The sequence below is a fragment of the Rhamphochromis sp. 'chilingali' genome (genome assembly GCF_963969265.1).
Source record: "Rhamphochromis sp. 'chilingali' genome assembly, chromosome: 3".
NCBI lineage: Eukaryota > Metazoa > Chordata > Actinopteri > Cichliformes > Cichlidae > Rhamphochromis > Rhamphochromis sp. 'chilingali'.
Window position 1 is genome coordinate 9105659 of NC_137931.1, and position 27347 is coordinate 9133005.

At 40.1% G+C, this 27347-nt stretch overlaps 1 protein-coding gene across 3 annotated transcripts in view; it reads left to right on the forward strand.

The window, feature by feature from the left end:
- The window catches only part of LOC308393254 (rho GTPase-activating protein 6-like), a 143582-nt gene that overhangs the window by 99999 nt on the left and 16236 nt on the right, over positions 1 to 27347 (forward strand). For all 3 annotated transcript variants that reach the window (XM_080876891.1, XM_080876892.1, XM_080876893.1), the window contains exons 2-3: positions 22943 to 23102; positions 26878 to 26949. In XM_080876891.1, coding sequence (XP_080733017.1) covers positions 22943 to 23102; positions 26878 to 26949 — 232 coding nt within the window. The remainder of the gene's footprint in view (positions 1 to 22942; positions 23103 to 26877; positions 26950 to 27347) is intronic.

The following is a 27347-nucleotide window of genomic DNA, read 5'->3' on the forward strand; positions in this document are numbered from 1 at the left end:
CTTTGTCATCAGTCAGATGCTGAGTCAGATGGACTGATAGCATCAAATCGAGAGGTGGAAATCTGGTGACATCTCAGAGATTCTCCCTAAAGGAAATCATCTTCATCTGCCAAGATGGTGCCAAGAATAACACACAGATTTTTGTGACGTTAATAACGCACATTTGGCGCATGCTTGCGTGGGGTGTGGGCATCCATGTGTCGCTTGGTATGCATGCACAGGACGAACCCTTGCCATGTGCGTGTCCATGCTTTCAGCTTGTGTGCAGACTGGTTAGAAGTGCGACCCAGGAGCTCAAGGGGCTTTTTTAGTGAGACAGGATTAGCTGCTCTCAAGGCTGCCACTGGAATGCGTGGATCAACAAGTCTGTTGTGGCAGTGCACGGTCGAACACACGCACACGTCCGTTCCGTCGTGGCACATTCACTATTTATCTTTCAGCCCATTACTCTCTATTAATATGCCTGCTTTTCTTTCCTTCCTCTTGCTTTTCACACCGGGAACATAATTGGAATTTGATTTCAGCAAACAAGCTCTGGTGACATGAGCAAATGCGTGGCTGATTTTTTTTTATCTCATTTATCAACTTGTGGATATAAATGAGGATTAATGGACATTTTGCTTCCCAACTGTAGAACATGTCATGTGTACAGCGTAAATTCTTTAGTTTCATTCAAAAGCTTCCTTTGCCACAAAAATGAAATGACGCCATCCAAGCAGGTGAGCGGAGACTTACACGTGCTGATTGATGGATTAGCGCAGAAGTAGCTCTTTTGGAGTGTTTACACGGTGACTTACGCATGACTGCATCTTCAATCATTCACTCAGCGTGGCATCACTTGTTGGATCTGAAAATCCTTGTGCAAATAATTAATTTCCACACATTTTGAAACCATCTGAAAGCTGGAGAAAACTTCTCTTCAAGACGGTTTTATTGAAAGCACAGCCTTTGTTTATTTACCCCGTGTTGTCCCTGAAGGCGATGCAGCGGCGCTTTAGACAAATAAAATTGCCATTTCGCGGCCGGGAAAAGAAAAGAAACACTGCGCTGACAGAGAGTTGGCTCTTGCATGTGGCATTCTTCAAACTAACTTCAAACTGTCTGTTTCTTGCCAGTTATATTTATTTTTCTTTTAAATGGCAGCTTTTATGAAAACGGTGGGAGATTAAAAAAAAAGGTGTTGCCACACCTGGGTCCACATTGAATAATGACTAGATCCTTGGCACCAGCCCTAACCATGAAATGTTTCATGGGGGTAAATTCAGGAGTGTGTAAAAATGATGGTTTTACCAACAAAAAATCCGTCAGTCCATTCACCTAAATTAGTTAGTTTACAAAAAGTTAAACACATATGCCTTGAAGACCACATTACTCAGTTACAGTAACCATAACAGCTCTGGTCTGAGAGATTGCTGCTCTCTCTTACAATCCTGTTTTGACTAATGTGGCCCAGACAGAATTCCTATCAATCCATCCATCCATCCAAGTCTGTATCACAGGGGCAGCAGTCTAAGCAGAGATACCCAGACCTCCGTTTCCCCAGCCACCATGTATAGCTGCACAACCCAAGAACTCTTGGTTCAAATATAGAAAACAGCTGAACTGCCCGGTAAACATAAAGTACCACTGCTTATCTTGTTGATTCTGGTAATCACCACTTCTGGGCCACGTAACTTTAAAATGCGAGAGAGCTGAACTATATAAAGGCACTTTTTTCTTTGTTCTCATGTTGTAACATTGAGACCTATAATTTAGTCAAGGTGCAAGTCAAAAAGCAGCTCTAAATTCCCTAAAAATAATTTTCACACAGCCCCTTATCTGTTGCACACGTCAAAGTGCTCACAAAGCACTGCGTGCTGTCAAGGCGGGAAGGCGATAAGTAGTTTAGTGTGTTCGTTAAACACCCCATTACCACTTATCAGTCTCTGTTTAAATTGTTCAGCACCTCGTCATTATTAACACTTCATAGCGTTGTTCACTGGCACATGCTTGTACACATTTTATAGAGAGCTGAAGGTCGGCTGCTTTGGAGAGCAGGACAGCAGCGCCGAAACACTGCTGTTCATTCTCTTTCCGCTGGGAAATCAATAATAGACCAGCTGACCCAGAGATGACCCGTGTTACACGTGCACACGTAAACACATGCACTGTCACATCCACTGTGCCGAGAGAACAAAGCATCGCCGGGCATTGACGGGAGTGGCGCTGGGTCTCCAGGAAGTTACACTTGGTTAAAACTTCCTGGAGTGAAACAAGGCTGATGGGCTTTAAGTGTTGATTTTGTTAGTTTTAAGGAGTTCTGTCCTCTGTCCTCTTTGGCTTACTTGTCGATCAAAATGAGATCAGATATTAGTCAGTCATAGCTAATAAATGCTCAAGCAGACTTGGAGGTAACTTTCACGTCTTTTGCACTGTAAGTGGAATTTTTTTTTTTCTTTCCAGCCATCTGTTTTCACATTGAATTTGGCTTTCTGGTGCTGTTACCATACCATGCCATAGCACTTTATTTAGAAAGTACTTTTAAAAACAACACGGCTGACCAAAGTGCTGTACAGTAACACCAAATATAAAAGACAAATGCAGGCCAGAAGGTAAAAGATATAAAAGCTCAAAGAAGCTAAACAATAAACGAGTACATAAAGGGAACATAAGATCACAGACATCTCAAACATCAGGGATAGATGATGGCTATTGAAGACTTCAAAGAAAGTAAGCGAGGATATCCAACGTCAGTTAGTACTCGTTTTACCAGAGGCATGATAATGATTTAGTCCACGGCTTGATGATGAACTGAAAATAAACTCCATTACTCTGATGTATTTCTGAAGTCACTCTGTAGGTGAACCATCATTAAACATCACTGTTTTCACCAGGCATTAACAGCTCCATCTGGATAGCATATCATTATATAATGTATCTGACTGAAGCTTTTTCTCAGCCACTATTATTCATCCCTAACACACATCCCCTGGGAGCTGAGGGTATAGCAAAAGAGGAAGTAATAACACGAGGCAACACATGCGTCAATCAAGACTGTATTGTCATTTCAGGTAACTTATATGTAATCTAAAAATGTAAACTTTTGTATTAATGATTGTTAGATTAGTTCCCCTGATTCTTCCCTGCATATGAAAAGAAACTGGCTCCCAATTTTATTTAGGATGAAATGACACCATTTAGAAAGCATCATCCTATCATATTATATAACAAGGCCCCTAGTGGGATAGCTATACTGAATGACTGGTTTCTGGATAACTGATTATCTGCAGGGCTGTTCTAATAATTGGATTGGAAATAGATCCAGTGCTGCCTCAAACAGTTGCATTTGTTATGCTGCTCATCAGCAGTAGTGCTGGTTACTAGAAGGAGGGCTAACATAGCATGAAGGAGGCAAACAGCAAAGATTAGCAGAATTTTGGATGTATTTTACATTTTAAGTTGATAAATTTGCTGTTTGCAGCTTTGAATTACCTGCAAACGGCAGTCAAACAAGACCTCGGTCACATAGGCCTAAAGGCAGCCCCAAGGAAACCTCCAGCTGCTGTAGATAAAGTGTATTTCCTTAGTAAATGGCAGAAAAATGTTTGTTTAGTATAGAAGTTGTAGGTGACCATGGTAATCCAAAGAAACAGCAAAGACGCTACGTCCAGATGAACAGAATCAACTTTTGGAGAAACAGCAAAGAGGTTTGCAGAGTAGCACTGTCTTCTTCTTTGAAAACAGTTGCACCTTGTAACTATAAGTAACCTCCAGTAACCACATGTCAACAGGTTGGGGAACACATTTTTCCCTAGTGTGTGATTGTATGATATGCTATCACAGACTTTCTTAAATGCTTTAGCAATTAATTTCACAGTGACTGCCAGTATTCTCTAGGAAACATTTGCAGCCGCCTGGGGAATATTCATTTTTTGCCCATGATCAGTAGTTGTCAGCAGTCTCAGCAGGGGCTTAGATTGAAAATAAGTAAAAAGATCCATCAATCATGCTTTCCTTGTCTTCCTTGGTAACTTGACTAAAGTGATTCCACTGTGCCTTGTCTGCTTCTCCATGTATGTGTTGAAGTGCACGCACACTTGAGACTGAAAGAAAAGAAAATACATGAAAGCAAAATGCAACATATACATATATCTTGGCTGTATTTAAAGCCATGGTATGCAGTTACAAGAATGTAAACGCTCACTAGCGGTTGAGCCATTAGTAGCCTTCGGTGCTGAAACCTGCTTTGTCTCAGCCCGGTTGTACATTTAACTCCAGTTGTTGAATGCTTTCAATCTCCATCGGTGTGACTGCAAAGGCAGTCCAGACTGAACCGACTCTTTCTTGGAAAGAGCCCTAAAGCGTTTAAAAAAAGAAGCACTTAAGACATTTAAATCAAAGATAAAGATAAACAATTTGTTCACACTGTCACACGTGGTAAAAATAGAAAGGAAACAAACTGGGGAAAAAAGCACAGTTTTGGTCAGGCGTAATGAATGAGTCACAGGAAATCGCAAGACTATTTTTACCGTTGCATGTTTCACTGCAGTTGTTACGCGTCAAGTACGTATTGTTTAAAATAACCCCAAGCAGAACACACTTTTTTAGGGTCTTTTTCCTCCTCGTAGAGGCTGCGTGCACAATTACACTGTGTCTAAATGCTTGCATGTGCCTCATAAAGTGACCGCAGGTCTGTTTTAAGTCTGCCATCTTCTTCGCCAGCATCATCCGGATTCTGAGGAGCTGAGCAGCATGTATAATCCCTGCTCTTTAACTACCTCGCGGGATTAACGTGGCACCCATGTGGAAAATAAAGAGCCTTAGTGGAGACTTTATTCTGATCCCACTGTGTTAAATGGTTACGGTGGAAGAAACATCAAGAGGGAAAACCCAAGAGAATGTTCTGTACTTTCTTTTTTGTGTGTGTGGTTGGGTCACGTTCTCGCCACTGGTGTGAAAAATAAACAAGCCGTTTTTGTAATAGGATCAACATATAATAATATTGCTTACATGCACGGAAAAACGCTGAAATACGAGAGCAAAGGGCATTCAGATGGAAGCTGAACACTGTGCTTTTGAAATGGTTCCGGGAGAAGACAGTCATCTTAAATGGCAGCCGTAACCCCAGCTTCCTTAAAAAAAAAAAACCCAAAAGACCAACGGATCCAACGTGCAAATGTTTATTTGCCTGGAAGAATTCAATTAGGAAATCTTCTTGGGCAAGGAGGGGGTGAGGGCCATGGTTGCAAAACCACTCTTCAAATGAAAACTTCGAGAAGTGCGGTCGGTGAAATCAAGCTTGTTGTGAAATTAGACGAGCAGAGAAAAAAATGGCGGGCTCTTGGGAAAAAAAATTAGAAATGGTCCTAAAGACAACATCTGTTCCAGAAATGACAGATTAATGACAAAAACAGCTTGGAATTAGAAATTAATTGCCAGAAATTCTTTGTACAATTTATTCTGTGCTTTGGCACATGCCTTAAAGCTTCTGGGAAACTCATAAGGCTTTCTGCATGAAGGAGAAGCTTCTCATTTTTTGAGCGCAGTCGTCGTCGTCTGCGGGAAGAAAGGGGACATCGTTGTCTGGTTGTGGGTGCTACACATTCATTTTTGTTTGTTCCCGAGATATTTTATTGAAGCCTTGGCAGCCTAGAAGGTGAGGATGAAACCTGAGTAACCATTAGTGGAAGTAGCAAAAAAATTATAGTGGGAATACTAGAGTCCTACTTCACATCTGAGGCCCTGGCACATTATGTCGTTTTGGCACAGATGCCAGTTCTAATCTCAGATTTCTTTTTTATAGTACATTCCAGGATTGATGGAATGACACAGTGTTTCTCTGGGAGTGGTTTGTGTGTGTGTGTGAGGGAGCCAATTCTCACGGTGCTGGCATCGTAGAACGCTTAGATTGCAGAGTTCGATGGGAACCTAATGCCCATGGGGCCACTTACGCAACCGCTTTGATTGACAGATAAATGGCACAAACTCACATTCAGAAACTCTTTAATAACTTCATATGTTATTATCTTAACTGCAATTAGCTGACATAAATAGAAATGAGATATGCAAAGAGGGTCTGACTTTTGGACAACCGAACACAGTTTCAGAAATACCAGCTCAGTCTCATGAAAGCTCTTTTAACTTCTATTCCTGGGCAAGAATCCATCGTACCATCCATGGACACATTGTAAAGGTATTTATTAAAATTTTAAGGGTGATGACAAGTAATTCTCATGAAAACAGAGGACAATTTGTGACTGTGTGATTAAACATTTTCCTGTGAGACCAGGCTTATAATAATGTGGGTAACCACAAAACTGAGATGTAAACCTACTAGCAAAATATTAAAAAAAACATAGTTGGAACAGTATTCTTTGATTTGTAAGGAGACAGGATCCAAACACTGGGCAGGGTTAAAGTTCAAAACATAAAACTTTATGTCCTTACACAGGAGGAAACAGGTCATGAGGTCATTACCCATATTGTATGTGCATGTGTTCCCTATTAGCTGTTTACCGTCAGCTTGTCACTTTCGCAGCTGTTCTAACCCCCGTTAATTATTGTGATATACATATTTATGAGCTTGCAGATTATTTTCACAAGTTGCAGTGTGTTTGACCTCTCAGGGCCACCGTGCAGCCCACACTGCTAAAGTTCATGATTTTTTTGATAACCTTGAATTAGAAAGTTAAAAAACAAGATACTGAGAAACACATGAAACTATAACAGGAAAACACTCGGGATGCCACTAATGGGATTTTATTTAATTGGTTATTTCATTTGATTCTAATTAAAAAAATATTATGAAAATGTATTAACCTTTGTATTAAAGTGCTTCAAAAAGTTTATATCCAGTGTAAATCTCATTTACTTGTGTTTTATGACAGTTTTGTGAATATCTTTGAGATTTTGGAACGTTGGTCCAATAAAACCAAAAGCTAATTGTATAGGTCTTTTCTAACTTTCTGGAAACTTTCAGGATTTTATATGTTTACCAAGTTATCAATCAGGATAAAATCATTCTATTTAGTAGCTAATTATAGAGGCACATACGGGCACAATCTGTAACTTCTTGTCCAAGGTGTAAACCCCATTAAAACAGCAGAACCTGCCTGGGTTGATGGCCCATTTTTGATCTCCATCGTTTAAGTCTCCATCCTGTGTGTTTGAGTTATTAAAAAAACATTGTGAAAATGCTAGATGCATGAATGATATGATATGAGCAGATCTAGGAAGCCAGTGAGCGATCATGGTCTTGTTAATAGACTTGTGACTGTGTTTGGTGAAGGTGTCTTTAGAGGATGGTACAAACTGTAAATTATTAATCTGAATTAGAGCAGGGCGATATGGCCAAAAATATTTATCACGATATATATTTGAAAATTTGCGATAACGATATAACTGACGATATAATTTATGCGAGACAAAATACAACTCCACAACATTACTAGCACAAAAAGACAACCTTCCATTTATTTTCACTTAAACAGGAAGCTGGTTTTTATGTACATTAAAGCTTTATAAAAATGTAACAGTGCAAATGCAAATTCCTTGCTGAAAGTTTAACCAAAAGGCATTTCCAGTAGAAATGGGCTGACATATCCTGAGCATAACCATGTATAATATCCACTGAAGTTAAAAAGAGGTGCTTTGCAACATTAAACTGCAGTGTGCAGTACGCATTTTTCGGACCATAAGGTGCAAGGGATTATAAGGCACATTAAGCGAAACAAAGCAGTCAGATAAATCAAACTTTATTAAACTCAATCTTCTTGCTTCCTCCACTTCTGTACCATTGATTCATTAATGTTGAATTCTCTGGCAGCTGCTCTATTCCCATGTTGTTGCAGTATATTAACTCATTCACTGCCAGCCATTGGCAGTGAATGAGTTAAACCCATTGACTCATTCACTGCCATTGACGGCTATAGACGTCAATGGCAGTGAATGAGTTAATAACTAACCTCGTATTGTGGATGGATTATCTCAGTTGTTCTCCTGACTGAAGTTTGGTCCGTTTACAGCATCCTGCCATGCGATTGCATTTGTCTCTAACCATGAGGAACCTTCACGTTAACTTTTATAAGTGGAAAAGTGTTAGTGTTCGTCCTCCAGCTTCACTGTTTATGTTATGCTAACATAGCTGTATCGCTAGCGATCACGTAGCACATCATTATATACCAGCTAGCCCAACTTCAGTAACCTTACAAACGTCACTGCTGTTTAGTTTCCTGTCTTCATTTATGTTGGAAGTGATAACAGAGCTGGACGTTTGAATTTTTTCAGAAATTTCTCAGTCAGAAGATGCAATATCATGCTTAGGTAACTAGCGAAACTAGCGAGCTAACTTCCGCTAGCTTCCTGCTAACTTCTAACTAAATGTAATAACTTTTGTTTTCATGGATGCCTGGAAGTTAAACTTCATAGTTACACCTAGTAAAGCAGCAATGCTGATCGTTTTATTAAAGATGAAAGAATTTAGACAGTTTTTAACTCTCATTAATGCTGCAGTGCTGTTTGACCTGAAGGATACAGAGTTTAGGACCCAGATTACTCCCAGATTTAAGAGCATCTTAGTCCGACAAATACGACAATCCGGTTGTTCAGTGATGACGCGACGAATCCTACTTCCGGGTCTAAAGTAGTCTGCGTTTAATATGGCTTTTGTGTTGTTAACATGTTTAATGTTATGTATTTTCTTCTATTTGATCTCAAAAAGCTCCTAAAACAGTCAGTGATCACTGTTGACCTCCCTCGGCTTTTATTACCGCTAATCATTTATTTAAGCTCAGTTTTTAAAACCTTACGATGTAACTACAGCCCAGCCCATGCAGCAGTATATGAATGACTAACCTCGTATTGTGGATGGATTATCTCAGTTGTTCTCCTGGCTGAAGTTTGGTCCTTTTACAGCATCCTGCCATGCGATTACATTTGTTCCTGACCACCGAGAACACTCACATTAACTTTTATCGAGTGGAAAAAAAGTTAGCTTGTTTATATTATGCTAACATAGCTGTGTCGCTAGCGGTCACGTAGCACATCATTATATACCAGCTAGCCCAACTTCAGTAACCCTACAAACGTCACTGCTGTTTAGTTTTCTGTCTTCATTTATGCTGGAAGTGATAGCAGAGCTGTACGTTTTAATTTGTTTCCAAAACCCCACAGTCAGGAAATGCTATATTGTATTTAGATAGAAGCTAGCGAGCTAACTCCCTGCTAACTTCTAACTCCGTTAAATGTCATAAATTCCGTTTTCATGGATGCCTGGATGTTAAACTCAATTGTTACACCTGGTAGAGCAGAACGCTGATCATTTTATTAAAGATGAAAGACTTTAGACAGTTTTTCAACTCTCAGTAATGCCATAGTGATCGTTTGATATATGGACCTGCAGCGGAGTTTAGACCCAGACACGGCTAGTGACGTCAGACTGAACAACCGGATAACAACGGCCGCTTGCATGTTCTGCAATAAAAATGTGCTTTGTCGTGTATCTGACAGACAAACACCAAACCAGTTCCACATCACTGAAGTTGCACCATTTTTACAAACCAATTCTGGTTCATCTGTTTCACTCAACAATCGGCCACGTGCGTATGAAAACAAAGGCACTGCGCATGCGCGTTTTACTCCCATTCTATCGCGATATTTCATTTTCCTATCGTTGCCTAACATTATACCGGTATTACCATGAACGGTATAATATGGCCCAGCCCTAATCTGAATAAACACTGATTGATGGGAAATTATAATATACCAGTATCATTCAAATGAACATGAAAAGCTTTATTTTTGCAAATTGTCCTACTCCCTAATTCACACTGTAAGTGTCTGGTGACCGCAATCATCATCTTTTAGTCGCTGAAAGCCTGGACTGGTCTGTTTGGCAGTGATGAGGTTACCGCTGAGTTGTGACCTTAATTTGAGTTTCACATCACTCAGTAGAACGCATAAAGTCCTGGTGGAACTCGCAAACGCGCCTGCATGCACGCAAAGGACCGAGTACTGATTGCTCTGACCATCTCTGCTGCCATTAGGCTCTAATCACTTTGTCTCATCTGAAATGCAGCGGGCGATGCATTTCTTCCGCTTATTTATGCTAAAAGACACATGATCCTTACCCCTCAGTGCACGCACGCACACACACACACACACACACACACACACACACACACACACACAGAGAGCAATCACTGTAATGCTCAACTCTCCACACTGGATTAGTAATGATTAACCAGCTTTATTAGCTCAGCCGGCTAGATTGGTTAAAGAGAGTGAAGGAGAATTTACCGACTCATATACAGTTGGGATTACACACATTCCTCGGCTAAGGTTCCATTTGCATCTGTGCGTGTGTGTCTGTGTGTGCAGCTAAGAAGACAAAATGCTGACAGTGAAGACAGGGTGACACTGACACAGAAAAGTTACCTGGCAGGCAATCTCCTGGGTAAAAAGAATAAAGAACAGCTTTTCATTTACTCAAATTGCTTAATTTTTATTGCAGACCTACTAAGAGGATTTTTAGACTTTAGTCAGAGCATCACAGTGGAAACGTTACAGCAAAAGAGGGGCAAAAATAATGATGTTGAACTTGCTTACTCAAAATATGACCTTGGATATGGAAGAGAAAGTGAAGAAAGGAGATAAAGTAGGATGGAGAAAGGGAAAGAGTCAAATTTTCCATTGTTTATCGTCTGGCTCCTTGACCGTCCCAAGCAATTTGAAGATTTCCCAACACACACTGCAAACAAATTAATTGTTTGCAAGGCAAAGCAGAGTTGAAGACCTACTCTTAGCATTTGAAGAACAGCTGCTACCAATCTGCTATCAAAAACGATCATGGTGTATGCTATGATTTAAGACATTGCATGCAGAACAAAGGCTTAATAAATAAAACATATTAATTATTCTATTAAAAACGCTATTTCACTTTGCACAGGTCTCATCTATAGAGATAGAAAAGGCGACATTACAGCAAAAAAGAGTTTTACCATAATGACAAAATAAGCATGAAGCGTATGTCATATAACTGGCAATTGTAATTTTAACATGAATTCAGGGAAAGGGTGAATTCGCTAAAGTACTTTAATTTCTGCAAGTACAAAAACAGAATTTAATACTATGGGAGTATAATATTGCTTATATAATCTAGTCTGCCAGTGATAGCTGTGGTGCACCTGAACACCCAAAACATTGCACTTCATTAAATAATGTAGTGTACTGATTAATGTACAGGGAGATAAAGTTTTGATTCTTTGGGTGTACATGGACACATACATAGTACATCATTGCTATTTTGACCCAGGGTTTTGTCTCAGTGCAATAACTCAACATGAACCATGAATTTGGAATTGCAGAACGCCATTTTTAAGGCATTTGTGTTGGCAAGAAGTTTAAGCTCCGATTGTTAAAAGACAACTTTAGATGAAAAACAATGAATAGTTTAACACAAGCAATAAACTGTGAGACTATAAAATGAGTGCGATGTGAAAGTGGGAAAAACACATGAAATTGGTTCTTAAAGCTGTGCTAAAATGCTCACGTTTACAGAAAAGTTTTTTGACTTCTATGGACAGTTTCCCTCTTCATAAAACCTTGATTGAGATTTCAATCATCATTTTTAGTGTGGGTTCTGCTAATTATAGTCTCTGAACTGGACCTGCCCAGTTTTTGAGGCACCGGACGAATATTTCTTGTTGTGCGATACAGCCCTTCCAAAAGTATGGCTTTACTTTTTTTGATTTGTAGTATAGCTTACTATGGATTAACAGTTATAATGAATGTAGCTTGCTTACTACCATTAATCATGAATAAAAACTCCACCCTTAGCTAAGGGCCATATTATTTTTTTTCTCTACAAAACAGCAACGTGGCGGTGGCTGAAATGCTAAGGGTGAGATTTCAAAATGCAGTCTACAAGAAATGGATAATGCCACGAAAGGCTACATGGTGGCTAGCTAGCTAGCAAATCATGTTAGAATTAGCATAAGGATGAAGTTAAAAGTCAGGTTGACAGAACAGCATTTCCCTATTTTAGTGGCCTCTTGACCAAAAATGCAACTTGACAGAAGGCCCTCTATCACTTTTTTCATTTTCTTTTTTCTTAAACCACTCATCTACCAGTTTTTCCTCCGTATTTGTCAGAGAAAATCTAAGGTATTGGGGGGGAAAGCAAGGGGCAGGCATAAAAACACGTTCCATAAAAAACATTAGTTTGAAAGTAGTGCTGGATGTCCATTTGGACAAAAACATAAATGACATTTCCTACATTTCTACAAGCGAGTACCGCATAGACACTCATATAAACACACACATTACCTCAACTTCTCGTTCTACTATCAACCGTGGTGTTGATACAATACCTGATTTCCTTTGCAGATTATGTAACCATTATGCAAGAACCTAAGTCTTGAAGGTCAGGCCTCATTACTACTGCAGGCCTTTCATATTAATCTGTCTTTAAAATGTTTGAAGTTCATTCGAGGCTTTAGATGTGCTTGCCAGTGATTGGTGGCAATATTTGGAGCATGCACTCCAAGTTGCTCATTCTTGTGGCTGAGCCAGCAAGGCCTCATTAAATGCAAAGGCAGACCAGAAAAAACAATATGAAGTGAAAGCTGATACCCATGTAAGTGCTTTTGAACCACTTTCAAAATCTGTTATTTTTTTGCTAATGTGTGGTGGCAACTCACAGCTAGAAAAATGTCGATAACCATTAAAACTATAGTTTATGGCTCTTGCTTGTTTTTTGGCAGTGGATGTTATTATTTTAAAAACACTGTGATTCCTATATCATATGAAACATAAATACCAGAATAATTCCTTAAAGTGCATATTAAACTGAAAAAAGGGTTCGTAAACTAACTCAAGCTGTGCGTTTTTGGACTAGAGTGTGTTGTGTAGTTCTTCCATGATACCAAGTGCATTAAACGTTGAAAGTCAACACAAAAACTGTTTTGAAAGGTAAACTGAGCCAAGTTTTCCATTTTGGATCCTTTTAGAAAGAAATCTCTGAGGGGGAAGTGTTGGACAGATTGTCATGTGAGTGCTTTAAAAGAACAACACTGTTGTGTAACTTTGCTAGTATGTGTATTTTGTTCTCTTTTGGTTTGATGGACTTGCATTTTACTAGAATCTATTACATGTCTTATTAAGTTCAACTTAATAAGAAACAATATGGTCAAATACATGCAACGTGGATGATAAATCTTTCCCTTACATATTGTCTTTATTAGGAACACTTTGCAACTATCGCCAGAACCCAATAAACCCAATGATGATAAAATCTGAACTTTTCTGCAACAAATGTTAATAATCAGTTTTGAAGTCAAAGGAGCTTGCAAAGAAAAGCGTCTGGACTTCTTTAAGTTGCTTGAAGACGTTTCACCTCTCATCCGAGAAGCTTCTTCAGTTCTAAGGTCAAATGGTGGAGAGTCCCAGATATAAACCTAGTGGGAGTGACCCCCCACAGAGGGACAAAAGGACCCCTTGATGATCCTCTAATCGCCTGAGCCAAGGTGGGAAACTGGGCGTGGGTCCCAATCAGCCAGAGTTTCGGGTGTGTTCATTGTGAAACCTGGCCCCACCTTATCATGCGAATTCCTGAGGTCAGATGGCCCAGGATGTGAGTGGGCGTTAAGGCGTCTGGGAAGGGATCTCAAAACGCCCAGTTTCCCACCTTGGCTCAGGCGATTAGAGGATCATCAAGGAGTCCTTTTGTCCCTCTGTGGGGGGTCACTCCCACTAGGTTTATATCTGGGACTCTCCACCATTTGACCTTAGAACTGAAGAAGCTTCTCGGATGAGAGGTGAAACGTCTTCAAGCAACTTAAAGAAGTCCAGACGCTTTTCTTTGCAAGCTCCTTTGACTACGATGACCTGGATGACTGAGAACCTTCACAGACAGATCAGTTTTGAACAATTTACTCTGTTGAACTTTTAATTTTAGATGATGTTTAATCATCAGTCGATGTAATGATGTGGGATTTTTTTTTAGATACCAATATCTGGTCATTTAAAAGTTTAAAAATCCAATATGCTGATCTGTTTGCCAATATTTACTTTTTCTTCCAGACACATAAAATATGGAAGAGATTTCTCTAACATTTGTTATGTGTATTTATGTACCCATTTACTCCAAAAATGTAAATGTCATTACATGTGTTTGTTACTCATGGCTAGGGATGGGTATCGTTTAGGTTTTATCCGATACCGGTGCCAAATCGGTACTTTTGAAACGGTGCCGGTGCTCAAACGGTGCTCAAACCGGTGCTTAAAGAATGGAGAACACAAAATTGGTCCAAAAACCTCTCATGTTCAGCTGTTTTTTGTAAAAAGATAACAATGTTAGCCTTTTCTGCAGCTATGGGGCATATATGGTATCACTCTTGGCTGGAAGCAGTGCTTAAACAATGGAAAACACACAAACTTTGTCCTAAACCTCTCATGTTTAACTGTTTTCCACTTTTTCTTTGGTCATTTTAGCCTTTTTAGCCAGGGTGAAGGGAGTATCTGCCATCAAACAAGAAGACAGCCGCATGTAGCTATGATGATGTTTGCTAGTTCACCTTACATGCATTAATGTAATAACGTGGTTAGCCTACTCAACGTAAATTACACGAACAACATTAAGCTACTCACGCAGAGAAGAACGGCTGCTGCTGCTGCATCATCATCCTCATCATTTCTGCTACACTGGCAGGGCTAGGGGCCAGGACTCTCCTCTTCGTGTTTTTGGGGGATGTTGCATAACAGGCAACCCACCCGCAGTAGATGTGTTCGGTGTGAGGTCTCGCAGCAAGCTATCAAATACGGCGCATTTCTGGGCTTTTAAAAAAAACGCTATGCGTCGCCAGGTGTTTCATCGGATTTGAGGTGTTACCTCCTTTTACAGTATCACAGTATCAGCTTAAAGCACTTGTTGCAGGCTGCTGAGTTTGCATATTTTGCTATGAAGTACAGCCAGACTTTTGACCGCTTCGCCTTGGACATTTTTAATCTGTAGCTCTGCTCTAACAGAACGTACGTACCTGGCCCCGCCTACTATCCTCGGAAACGTAAAATGATTGGCTAGAATCTAAAGTGTATCACAGCTCAGGAGGAAAAAGCACCGAAATAAAGCACCGAAATGTGCGCTGCTTTTCGGTCTGGTTACTACCGTTTATGTCAGAACCGGTGCCATCATGGCACCGGACACCGGTACCCATCCCTACTCATGGCCATTATAAATACCAATACCAACACATTACCCAATAGCTAATATAAACCCATCACTCATATAAGTCAGTCTCAATACAGATCACACTGTTAGTCAAATTACTAGTTCTCTCAAGTTTAAAGGTTACTTTTTACCTCTAAGTGAAGCTTTAAGGTAAATTTCGATTCAAAGTGTTTTGTTTTTTTAGTCAGCAGTTCAACATGATAAATGCATTATACAAACGAATTTTAAATAAACAACATAATAAAAATCTTAATTTTAAGAAGTCAAAAGCTTCAAGTTTTACAGAAGAACCCAAACAGAATGGAAAACTTCAGTCTGGTTAATGCCAAACTAATAAGATAAATAAATTGAAATTGTTTACAAGAAATATACAAAAAAATCAGGCGAGCTTATTTCATAATACATATGAAATGAAAAAAAAAAAGACTTTTTATTGTCTTATTGCCCAGCCCGAATTTCATTGACATGTTTAAAAACCTGTTTTTCAAACCTTCTGCGTTCTTTTCCAACTACATATAGACAGTTATGTCCTAATCGCAGCAGCTGACCCTGTCGTTGGACTAGACTACATGGTATGATAATTGCATTTACTGCCATAACTTGCTGTTTTTATCACTATAATACTCCATCGGCATGAGCCCCCATACTGGAGGCTTATAATCTAATGTTTTAAAACTGCTGATTAGCCTGCTACTACTAAATTCCTTTGCCATGCACTATGTAAACTGTGTAGTGATAATAATTCAGTAGGTATTTTCCCTCAGGTGAAATCACAAGCAATCCAAAACAGGTGGAAAAACCCCTTAATTATCCGTGTGTGATGAGTACACATGCAAAAATGTCCGCAAACACACTAACGGCATCCACAAGCTGGGCTGTCTGGTAATTGTCTGCAGATGTGAACTTCGGGATTCAGGTCAGCAAAAGTAATGTAATACAATGCTTGAAGCCAATCTGTAGGCTTATAAACCATCAGACTGTTGAAAAATACTCATGCATTCCTCTAGTTCGGTGTTGTGGCACAGAAACTCTGCTTAAGGGTCATTTAAAGCCAGCCACTAACACCGAGGCAAAAGAAAACAAATTGAAGTAGCCCACGATGTGAACATTTGTGGAATGTTCCTTTATCGTGTTTATATTCGCTCTAAGTGATCTCACAGGCCTTTGGTGCCTTCAAGGGATATTACTGCACTTATTCCACCATAGCAGTTTATACAAACCTGCACAAATGTCCAGGATAGTTTGTACATTTGAGATGTGTGTGTGTTGGTGTTGTGTATTAGAGAGAGTGATTGTTGAACAGTTGGTCCACGGATGTTCACAAAGACCTTCGCACTCAAATGGACATGGCTACCGTGACGTCACTAACTGGTTTCTGAAGTGCTGTTTTGAAGCCTTGAGATGAGCATTTTCGGCCTTGCCAACTTGATGATGTTTCAAAAAGTAGATGCGACATCTGCAATCAGCAAACCCCTGATAACCCTCCTTTCTGACACATAGCATGACCAAGATTTAGAAAGCTGATTTAATCTTTGTTCAGTATGACCGAAAATAAGTGACTAACACCATAAACTCTGCAGTGTTTCTAGAGGTCAAATCAGAAAACCTTTCTATAGATTTCTATTGGTATTTTGCAACCCGTGGAGCTACATCCACCTTTTATACTCTAGACTACTGTGTTGTTATTAGAATTATGTTTAAATGAGCAAAGGTGAGAATCACTAGGCACCCCACAATGTAATATTATTATATAGCATATACTGCAAATCATCACCTTTTTTTAGCTGCAAATTATGTCTTCAAAGTGTATCAGTATATGTTTTGTCTAATAATATACAGTTATCTCACTTTAGTTTTTTTAAATTCATTTATTTTGCCATAAATATTGCAATAAGTCAGTCTGATATCAGTCTGCGATTGGATGGGACCAAGATAGTAACTACATGCAATCTGCTTTTGATAGTACAGCAATGAAATGTAATACATTTTCAAAAATCACATGTCTCTTGCTGTTTACATTGACCAAAATCACATTTAACAGAAATTCAAAATTAACTATTACATTTGCACTCAGCAACCTTCATGTTCTACATGAATATAACCGGAATACAACCAGCCGGCAACCAGCCGAGTTGAGTCTCTTCACTTGTGCTAGTTGACAAGGACTCATTCAGACTGATGGCAACATGTTGGCAATCTGTTGGCAATTAGGCAGCAATTATCTACAAAGCTTTGACATTTTTGATAGTGATTGCAGTCATTCCAAGTCAGACTCCAACTATTTGCAGAAAAGTTGGCTTCTTTCAGGTGACCTGTGCAATCACCTTCGGATCAAAAGTGGGTGAGCAACATCCTTAAACTCTGGGCAACCATTCAGTCACCACAAGCTGTAGCCAGTCGCAGAATGTGGGAAAAAAATACAATCACCAGGCAACCATCGACTTTTATTTATTTTGACGCAAGGAAGTTAATGTCCTATTTTTACTTGTGTGACTGAGATGTTATCCAAAGTTACTTCCTAATTCAGCGCAAGCTAAGTATGTCCAGTGCTGGATGGTTTTTCAGTTGAACCAATTTAACCTCCTAAGATCCGAACTCTTTCTTGGGATGCATTTTTAATGTCTCTTTGCTATTTGGGCTGATTGGGACCTGATGAATGTAGAAACAAAGAAATACTCGATTTTTTATTTTTACCTGATTTTGTTTCTGAGAAAAATGAGATCCACATATGAGGACATTCGCTTTAAATTTTGATAGGACAGTGGTAGTATAATGTTCTCATAAGTGGATATCAGGCCCTTGTAGAGCAAAATTTAGTATTTTGGTCTAGGCAACCCAAAATGTGATGTCCACATATGTGGACGCCAGGTCCTAGGAGGTTAATGTAAGTTTGCTAGGCTAAATCTTTGCTCTCAGCATGGTGATTCATGAGATGAGCCCTCTCATTCCCAGAGTGTTTTAATTTATTAAACACTCCCCCCCCCCCCCCCCCCCCCCCCATCCTTAGAAATGAGTGAGTTTTTAAATATCGTGCTTTATTTGTCTGTCAGTTGTGTGTTGAATCCAAAAAGACTTAGCATGATAAAATAAATAAAACCACACAACTGAAATATGAACAAGGGTATGTAGAGAGACACTCAGTCCTTAACATTCAGCCTCTTATACTAAGGACACTGTCAGTAACCCTTGTGGACATGTGTATGCATACATTTCATTGATGACACACGGTCACAAGTCAATGGGAAACCAATGAAAAAAAAAGAAAGCTACAGCAGTTTTTGTAATGCCACTTGCTTGAGGCCAAGAATGGTCACACTGATGCCTCTGTGGTATTGTAGGTGGAGTTGCAGTGCTCAGATTCTGCATGCACTCATGCATGTATCCAGGGACACACACAATTCTTATTACCTGTCCTGTAGTAAATCGATCACAGATGACAGAATTCTGTGAGACATATTTTCTTTGAACCCCCCCCCCCTCCCAAAAAACCCCCCCAAAAAAACTAGAATGAGTCACCAAAAGTACCTGTGGTCTGGTCCAAGTGATGTTTGGTTGTGGTACTAGACAGAGCAAAGAGCAAGTCATGTTGTGTATTATTTAGTAAATTATAGGAATATATAATGACCAAAATGATCCAGTAATGCAAAAACAATCCAGTAGAGCATCAATTATTATAACCCCAGTCTTTATGTTATGTGCCACTAAACCTACCTTTACACATTCTGCATAACTTTCATGATGCATTTAATTAACATCACATTGTGAGTGCACATTTGCAGGGTTATCATAACTGTTTCACCATGGTCATGGCATCTAATGATTTATGCAGTGCATCATAGCAACAAGTGTTCCAGTGCCTGAGTGTGTGCATGCGTGTGTGTATCTTCCAGGTGCGTTACCATAGTAATATTTCTCTCACTTCCTGGCTCTTTTGAGTTCTGTATGTATGTGTTGCCAAGGAAACTGACATAGTCTATTGCCTGAGGTTTTGCGCCATTTGTCCCATTGTCTAAAATAGAACAGAAACCACATGCTGCAGTTCAGTGTATGTCCAAATGGTATTAGTCATCTAACTGCATAGTGCTGGCCCAGTCAGCAGAGTCATTAATCTTTCCAGGGTAAAATCTGTCAGATGGGAGCACAAAGCAGCAGTAACACTGATAGCATAGCATTTGCTGAATCCAGTCCTTAACAGAAGCGTTAAACTAAGGCCTGCACACTTAAAAATCTCTTGATGCTTGGTCTCATACTAATCCTTGTCTTTCTTCTTCCTTCACATAATATATTCAGTCATTTCTGCTGAAACAACAACAACAAAAAAGTAGTAAATAGCACCCGTTAAACTTTAAATTATCTGATTATATCTGCCCAGCCATTCCAGCAAACAGCCAATTGGAGGCTTTACAATACAAGCCAGCATGACAGAAGGAGCTGGGGTAAGAGGTGGCTTGCAAAGTGGCTTGCATCAGCTGTGCACAGGCTAAAGCTGCTCATGCTAGACTAAAGGGTGATTGGCACCTGTCTCCAAACAATTGTGGTCTGACTCAGACTGACTGCTGTAACTCAGGCAAATTGCCAACACGTGTCCAGCCGCTGATTTTTTTTCCCATAATTAGCAGACTTTGGTGCACAACGGGGAGGGGTAATAACTGACGTAAACATTGAGCTTTTTTTTCTTGGATTTTTGTGCCCTGAATGGACTTACTATTCTACAGATGGATATCAGATGGATGAATATCATCACCAAGGAATTGGTATTCCTTTACCTCAATGTTATTTAAGCATGGAAAATACTAAAATAATTTAAAGTTACTATTAATTTAAAGAAACATGCAGTGTAAATAGATAGAATTGATGCTGGTGCACCAGTTTTGGTTGGGACATATTCAATCATTGTTGGCCAGAAGAGTGGCCAACCATGAGCAAGAGCATCAAGTTGGAATTATGGTTAAAAAGAAAGTTTTTTTAATGATGTAGATGGTAAGAAAATTCAACGCACATTTACTATGTTTTTTTTTCTTTTGGACACATTAAACAAACAGATTTATATTTGTTATTTATAGTTATTTACTTACTCGTTTACACTCTTACAAGTATTAGCGTATTATGCTGAAGTAAGCATGTCTTCTGCAATCTTGAATTCTTTGAGCAAAGTGTTAGACAGATTGTCCTGTCCTGTGTGCAACACTATTGAACAACACTATTGTGTAACTTTGCTATTTTCTGAGCGTATTTTGGCGTGCTGGCATGTTCAGCTTAATAGGAAATAATATGGTCAAATGTGGTCAGTGTGGAATTCATATTCTGCAAAGAATAAAACCTCTTTCACTGACATATTCTCTTGATTAGGATCACTACATCTACTGTCATGGTTTGAAGACCAAAACTCCCTAAACCCAGTGTGTGTTTTAAAGTTAAAATTTTAATTTTCTACAACGAATATTAAATACAAATTTAGAGAGACTTTCTCAAAACAAAGCTGAAGGGTGTTTCTTTTGTCTCTTTTTTACTAATCGCCTATTATAAACGTGATACCGATGAATTGGCTAATAGCGCTAATATTGGCAGATAATACAGCCCTATAATGTACTTTTACTACTATAAATGCACATACACAACATATTATCTTATTTAAGAGTTGAATTGTACAAGGCACTTTGGTAACAGTGAGCTGACTGCCTGTGTGTCATTCATTCAAAGGTATAAACCAGAGTCCAGCAGTGATAGCAGGACTTGGTCTCCCTCCCTCGGCTCTTCTGTCAGCATTCCACAGTTTTCGACACTTAAGAGCCGAAGCTCATCCGTCTTGTTCAGAGATCCCGCTGAGCAGAACCAGCTCGACCGAGGACAGACCTCTTTTTTTTTTCTTTACTTTTTTTTATAACATCGTTCCAACAGCTTGTCTTTTCTTTTGTTGTATGTGTGTGCCCTCTGAAGTGAAGCGGGCTGAAAAAGGGTTTCCTCAGTCAGCGATAAGGAATGGCGGTACACAGGCGTGCACTGACAAAAAATATGCAGAACAGCTGTGCTGGATAAAATGCTTTCTGAAAGGGGGGCAACATGCAACTCGCTTCACTCGCTCACTCGCACACAAAGTCATTTGGCTCTCCAGGTTGCCTGTATCCACATCATGTTTTCCTTCCATGGCTGAATGATGGCTCTGTTGCCTCACTGCACTGACTGGGGTCAAATAACAAGCGAGCTGACAGCAGGGAGGGTTGAATGGCTTCAGGAAAATATTGTTGATAGAGGCCCAAATATGAAAAGTTAAGTCTTCATGGTGTCTCATTTTTCTTCTACATACCATGGGTAAACATCAATCAGATGAAAATTTAAACAGGGATCTAATAAGAAAAAGAAAATGCTCATTCTTGCATAAATGCAGACACATTGCACACTGTTAAGCCCTCAGTCTGGTTAAGACATTAGGTAAATTGACACAGAGGAATGCATGAATTGATATTCAGGTGGCTGAAACGTTCAAAACCAATGCTGTCTCAGAATCTCCAGTATTTAATTACGTTTTACATCAGTTCAGTTTCATCCTGATCGCAGATAAAGCCCAACCTGGAAGGTAAATATGCTCATTTTGAATCCAGGGCACATATTGTAGATCCATCAGTATAGGGCCAGCTTAAGATGTCCCCAATTGCTCCTTAGAACTAGAATAGAGGAGTGTCTTCCAAAGCACGTGGTGTCTTTATTCGTCTTTGTAGGCTACATCAGCAGTACAGTAGGTTTAATCAGCTTCACATTCATTAGTTTTTAAACATTTGGTGCTAAATAAACTAAGTCCCATAAGACTTAATTATTTCCATACGCAATCAGGGATCAAGACATTTTACCCAAGTAAAAAGGTTTTAGAGGTCCTTCTCCTCGAATAGATTAAAACCTTCTGTAAATCTACAAATTAGTCCACACCTCACACCTCTGCTTCTTTTCTGCAGCTTGCTGCTGCCTGGCTCTTTGCGTCTGTGAGCCCGACTTCATCACAAGTTGGCTGACCACATCAAAGAAGAACAGCTCTGTTTTGCATTGCTAAAGTGTGCTTTGTAAAGCAGGAGAGGAAAACCCGGTGAAGTGAGCGTTAGTTGGCAAGATTAGTGAGGTGGAAGCAGACATGGAGCGCACCAAAATTATAGAAGATATTTTAATGATGCAATTTTATTTATATAGCACCAAATCACCAAAACAATCTGTGCTTTATATTGTAGGGTAAAGAGCCTATAGTAATACAGAGAAAACTTCAACAATCGGGCAACCTCTTTTGAGCAAGCGCTCGAAGACAGGTGGAAGGAAAAACTCCCTTTTAATAGGAAAGAGGAGAGGAAGACAGGAGAAAAGGCATGCAGCCACTGAGCTGACTGCTTGATTCACTTGTATCTCCTATCATATGAAAACATACTATATGGAAAGTGAATAAAGTTAAGAACAGGATTGTCACTGGAGGGTTCAATCAACAATCGAGTTACCTGACGAGGAACCATATTCGATACACATAGATACTGACAGGATGGCATTTAACCCCCAACCGCAGCCCTAATCCTAACCATATGATAACTTATGTCGTAACTTCTCTGACCTGGACTTGCAACATAAAAATTGAAAATTGGTGCATCTTTATATGAAAACCGATAAAAATCAGCAATGCAATGTAAAATGACATGAAATGGTTCCATGTTCCCATACTGTTAATATTCCTTTTGGTATAAGTTTTGTCTCACTTGTTCTTCCCAGGGGGATTTCACCTGGAGCAGCCTGTCGGGGCGGAGCGTGCGTCTGATGCCAGTTGCCATCCAAAGCCTGTCAGAGCTGGAGAGGGCCCGGCTACAGGAAGTGGCCTTCTCCCGTTTACACCAGGACTATGACTTGGGATGTCAGATAACCATGCCAAAAGGTGGGGATTGTTTTGTTCTTTTTAATGCATACTGTAGACTTGAGTTAAACAGCGTCACATCATTTTTATGTTTAAATCAGTATATCCAATCCATTCAGAGCTCACAAAGTCCTTTGGATAACATCAGGGTTTTGAGAACCTGACAGTTATATGACTGTTACCAAACCAAATGCATGTATTATTGCCTCCAGGACTCTTCTGTGTTACATGCGGTACAAACTGATATGCTTGACCTGGGTTTTCTAGTGCAAGCTTGTCCAGATATCTTTAATTGTTCCATAAAGTACAGCCAATGCTCAAGTCCCTGACCACATCCCTCAAGTGTATTGAAGGGAAGTCGTGTATGGTCTATGTTTGGAGAAGTTGTGACAACACACGAAAGATATAAGCCTTATTTCACATAGGGATTGGTTGCTTCCTGTTCGCCTTGGTATCTGTTGACCTCCCGTCCTCATAACGACATGAAACTCCCTTTCCGCTGTGGCAGAGGCCAAGTGCAGCCACTGTAAATGCTATTTAAAAAGTCTTAGGGTGTGCACAAGAGTGATATAGTTGACCTTATTGTTCCGTGTTTTGCTCTTGTAAACCAGATAATTAAGCTTTTGCTAAACTTGGATTAATTTGTCAAATTTTCTCATTTTCCGAACACAGACAGAGCACTGCAGTGAGACTGCAGTGAGACTGCTGGAGTTGGTGGTTTTCCACTGGCCTCGCCCAGCCTAAAAATGTCCACATGCATCATTTTTTAGATATCAGAGAAAACAAATATAATCCCACCCAATTTAGGAAGATAAGTTTGCAAATTTTAATAAATGTAAACCCTTACTGAATTTTTAAAAGTGGACTTGTCAGTGATGTAATTTTAGCTCTGTAGTCCTGAAGTTGATCAGTCTGGAGTTCAGAAATACGCAGATATGCAGTCCTGTTAAAACTAGGTACACCTTTACTGTTTCCATAGAAATTAAGTGGAGAAGTGGCATCCAGGTGCTGCTAATTAGATGCATTTTCTTAACTCAAGGGTGTCCAACTCCAGGCCTCAAGGGCTGGTGTCCTGCAGGTTTTAGATATCACCCTGGGTCAACACACCTGATTCAAATGATTAGTTCATTACCAGGTTTCTGGTGAACTTCAAGACATGTTGAGGAGGTAATTTAGCCTTTAAATCAGCTGTGTTGGATCAAGGACACATCTAAAACCCACTGGCCCTCGAGGCCTGGAGTTGGACACCCCTGGCTTAACTGATCATCATCAAGCCCTCTATAAAAGCAGACGTTTAAGCAGTTTTAGCATTCAAGCATGTGTTAATATAATGCCACGATCTTCCCAGGAGTGAATATCAAAGCAAATTCATCTTATGTTGCCTATTGCAGCCACAGGTTCTGAGCACCTTGCAGTCATTATGCTCACCATGAACTTCTCTGCATATTCTAAAGGCCATGTGTCCGAAGGCTAAAGCTCGACTGAAATTGAATCATTCAACAGGTCAATGATCCCAAATCTACAGCAGAGTCTTTTGCCAGGAGTGATCCAAGATTCTTCCACAGCAATGTGGGATGCTGATAATGTACAAAAAATGATTAATTCAAGTTATTGCTGCTGAAGTTGGTTCTACAAGCTACTGGATCATGGGTTGGGCTTAGTTTTTCACAACACTGAATGTTATTTTTCACATGGCTGCATAACATGAACGCAGCTTTCATGACCTCACCCACTAATTCGTCAAGGCTCGCCTTGAAAGATTGGGCAATGTCTTTTAACAGTTGGTCTGTTAATGTTTTTAAAGTAGTCGTGTTACTCACGTATACGGAAGGTCTTACAAACCACAAAGTAGCGAGTCCCTAAATTCAACCCTGCTTTATCAACTTTTTTTAGTATCACGGGCACCACGATTACCCAATTAAGAAGTCATTCGTCTTTCAGTTTCATCAGCTTGCATATTAACTCATGCAAAAGACACATGTTAAAATTGACCAATCCCCACATTTCTTAGTTGACTCTTTTTGGGGCAGCTAGCACTTTTTTTTTTTGCATTCTGCTGTTCTTTACAGTTACTTTAGTCTTGCAAGGTAATAATCAATAAAAATAACAGCTAAAACTCACAATATCATATGACATCTGAATTTTGATTCTGTTTCTGCTACAAGCTAAGGTGCACAAAGGGGCACAGTGAGGGTAGCATTGTGCACTATATCAGTTGAGTGGGTGCCATAGCAGCACTATAGTGCAGTGAGTGGATTATCCGGGGCTTGCATTCCAGCTGAAGGTTAAACCTCTCCCCAGCATGATTTAATACGTACTTGTCTGCGTTGCTTATGAATTCCAGAGCCCCTGACGGCCGCCATGTGGAAGCAAGAGAAATATTTCAACTGTGTGAGATTTTGTGTGCGCGCCCGATCGCTGTTTCGGCTCCGCTATAACGTGCGTTTTGTGTCTGATATTTATCCGAGAGGCAGGGCTCGTGTTTCTAGGGTTTCTTCGAGAACAAGGAGAGGATTAAAGGAGGACAGAAGCTGGGAAGACAAGGAGGGATGGGATGAGAAAAAGGCAGCAAAGGTTCATCGTACGACTTCACAACTGGTTGCGAGCTGAGGAGAGGAGTGTGCCGTTTTCGGGGGGATTTCCGCAAGGCTTTTGGAAATCATCTGTCAAAAATCCAAACCATTTCCTCTGTCTTCCTCTCCCTTCTCACTCTTGCTGCCCCCGCTTTCAATCACAACATCTGCTTTCTTTCTCGCGGTGTCTCACGCCCCTCACTGTTTTCACCTACTTTTCTCCCAGACTTTGTGCTTCTGCTGCGCTTAAAGTTTCAGGCCAGGTTAAATGGATCAGAAACCTGACATAAGCTGCCAGCACCACCATCAAGCACATTATGTGCACTGGATGCAGTTCCCTCATCCCCCCTCCAAGTGACTCATTTGACACAGCTGTAAGGGAACATCTGCGGTTCAAACCGAGGTTGCTACACCAGCAGATCGAGGCTCCGCGAATTAGCCCAGAAAGATCTCACGTGTTAAAAGGACTGCGTTTTTATAGCAGAGTGACAGAACGATAACATTAAAAGTTGCTGAGGTTTCCACAAAACTGACATTCCTCGCCACAAGATGAAGATCCCAAGACTTTCAAGTCTCACGTGGCGCAGCTTCCACAGTTTCCTGATCATCAGTCAACAAATTCAGGAGCCATTCATCATGTTGACGGCCGACAAAACGGCTTCCTCTTTTCAAAGAATTGCGGTGAAATACCTCGATGGAAAGCTCACATGTGGACATTGATGTCCTTTTTAGGATGGAGATTTTTTTTGTTTTTGTTAAGTTAAAGCCCATCAGCTGCTTCTCTAAAGATCACTATGAAAGTAAATGCAGTGAATGGGGGCAATGCTGTGCTCTTAATGCAGAAAAGGTTTTTTATTAAGATAAACCAGGCTAAGAATGTGTATATGCGCCCATATATGGTGCTGTGACATGTACTGCTGTCTGAGGTAAGAAAAGCCTTACATATACTTGGTAATTTAGATAAAAACTATAAGTGATTTAATGTGTTTTCACAGTCATTTTTTCCTGTGCTGACTACTACTGTTGCTGACCCTGTCTGACAGCTCCATTAAATGGATTTGAGTGCATGGATACCTCACCTCCCTCCCCCACCACAGAAGTTAATTCATGTCTGCATTCCTGACATAAGCTTATTAAATATAATAATCCAGATAAGAAAGAGCAGATATGGGAATCGTTTGTTTCAGGTGATTTATTTTGGCCCTTTTTCCCCCCATGTGCAGATGGACAGAAGAGGAAAAAGTCGCTGAGAAGGAAGTTGGACTCGCTCGCAAAAGAGAAAAACAAAGACAAAGGTACGCCAACTTCTTTTAACACCCACTCTGATATTTTGCCATTTCCCTCTGCGTCTCTTTGCCTTCAGGTGTTGTCACGACTGTCTCCATCCCCCCTCCCTCCCTCCACCCAACTAGTGAGACATAGGGGTCCAGTCTGTGGTCTCCACCCCTCGGGCAGGTGAACAGGGAGGTTACAAAAACAGTTTCTGTTTACTGGACTTCTACAGTTTATATTTAGCTTTAGTGGAGCGACTCCTTGTAAGGGGACTGGCTCTGAGGATCAGCCACTGTGCTGCGCTAAGCAAACCCTGCATATTTGGCAGGAAGAGCAAAAAACATAGTCTAAGACAATAAAGTGGAGAGCGAAGTGAACTGTAAAATGAAAATGGGATCTTGTTACAGAAGGTGTGAGAACA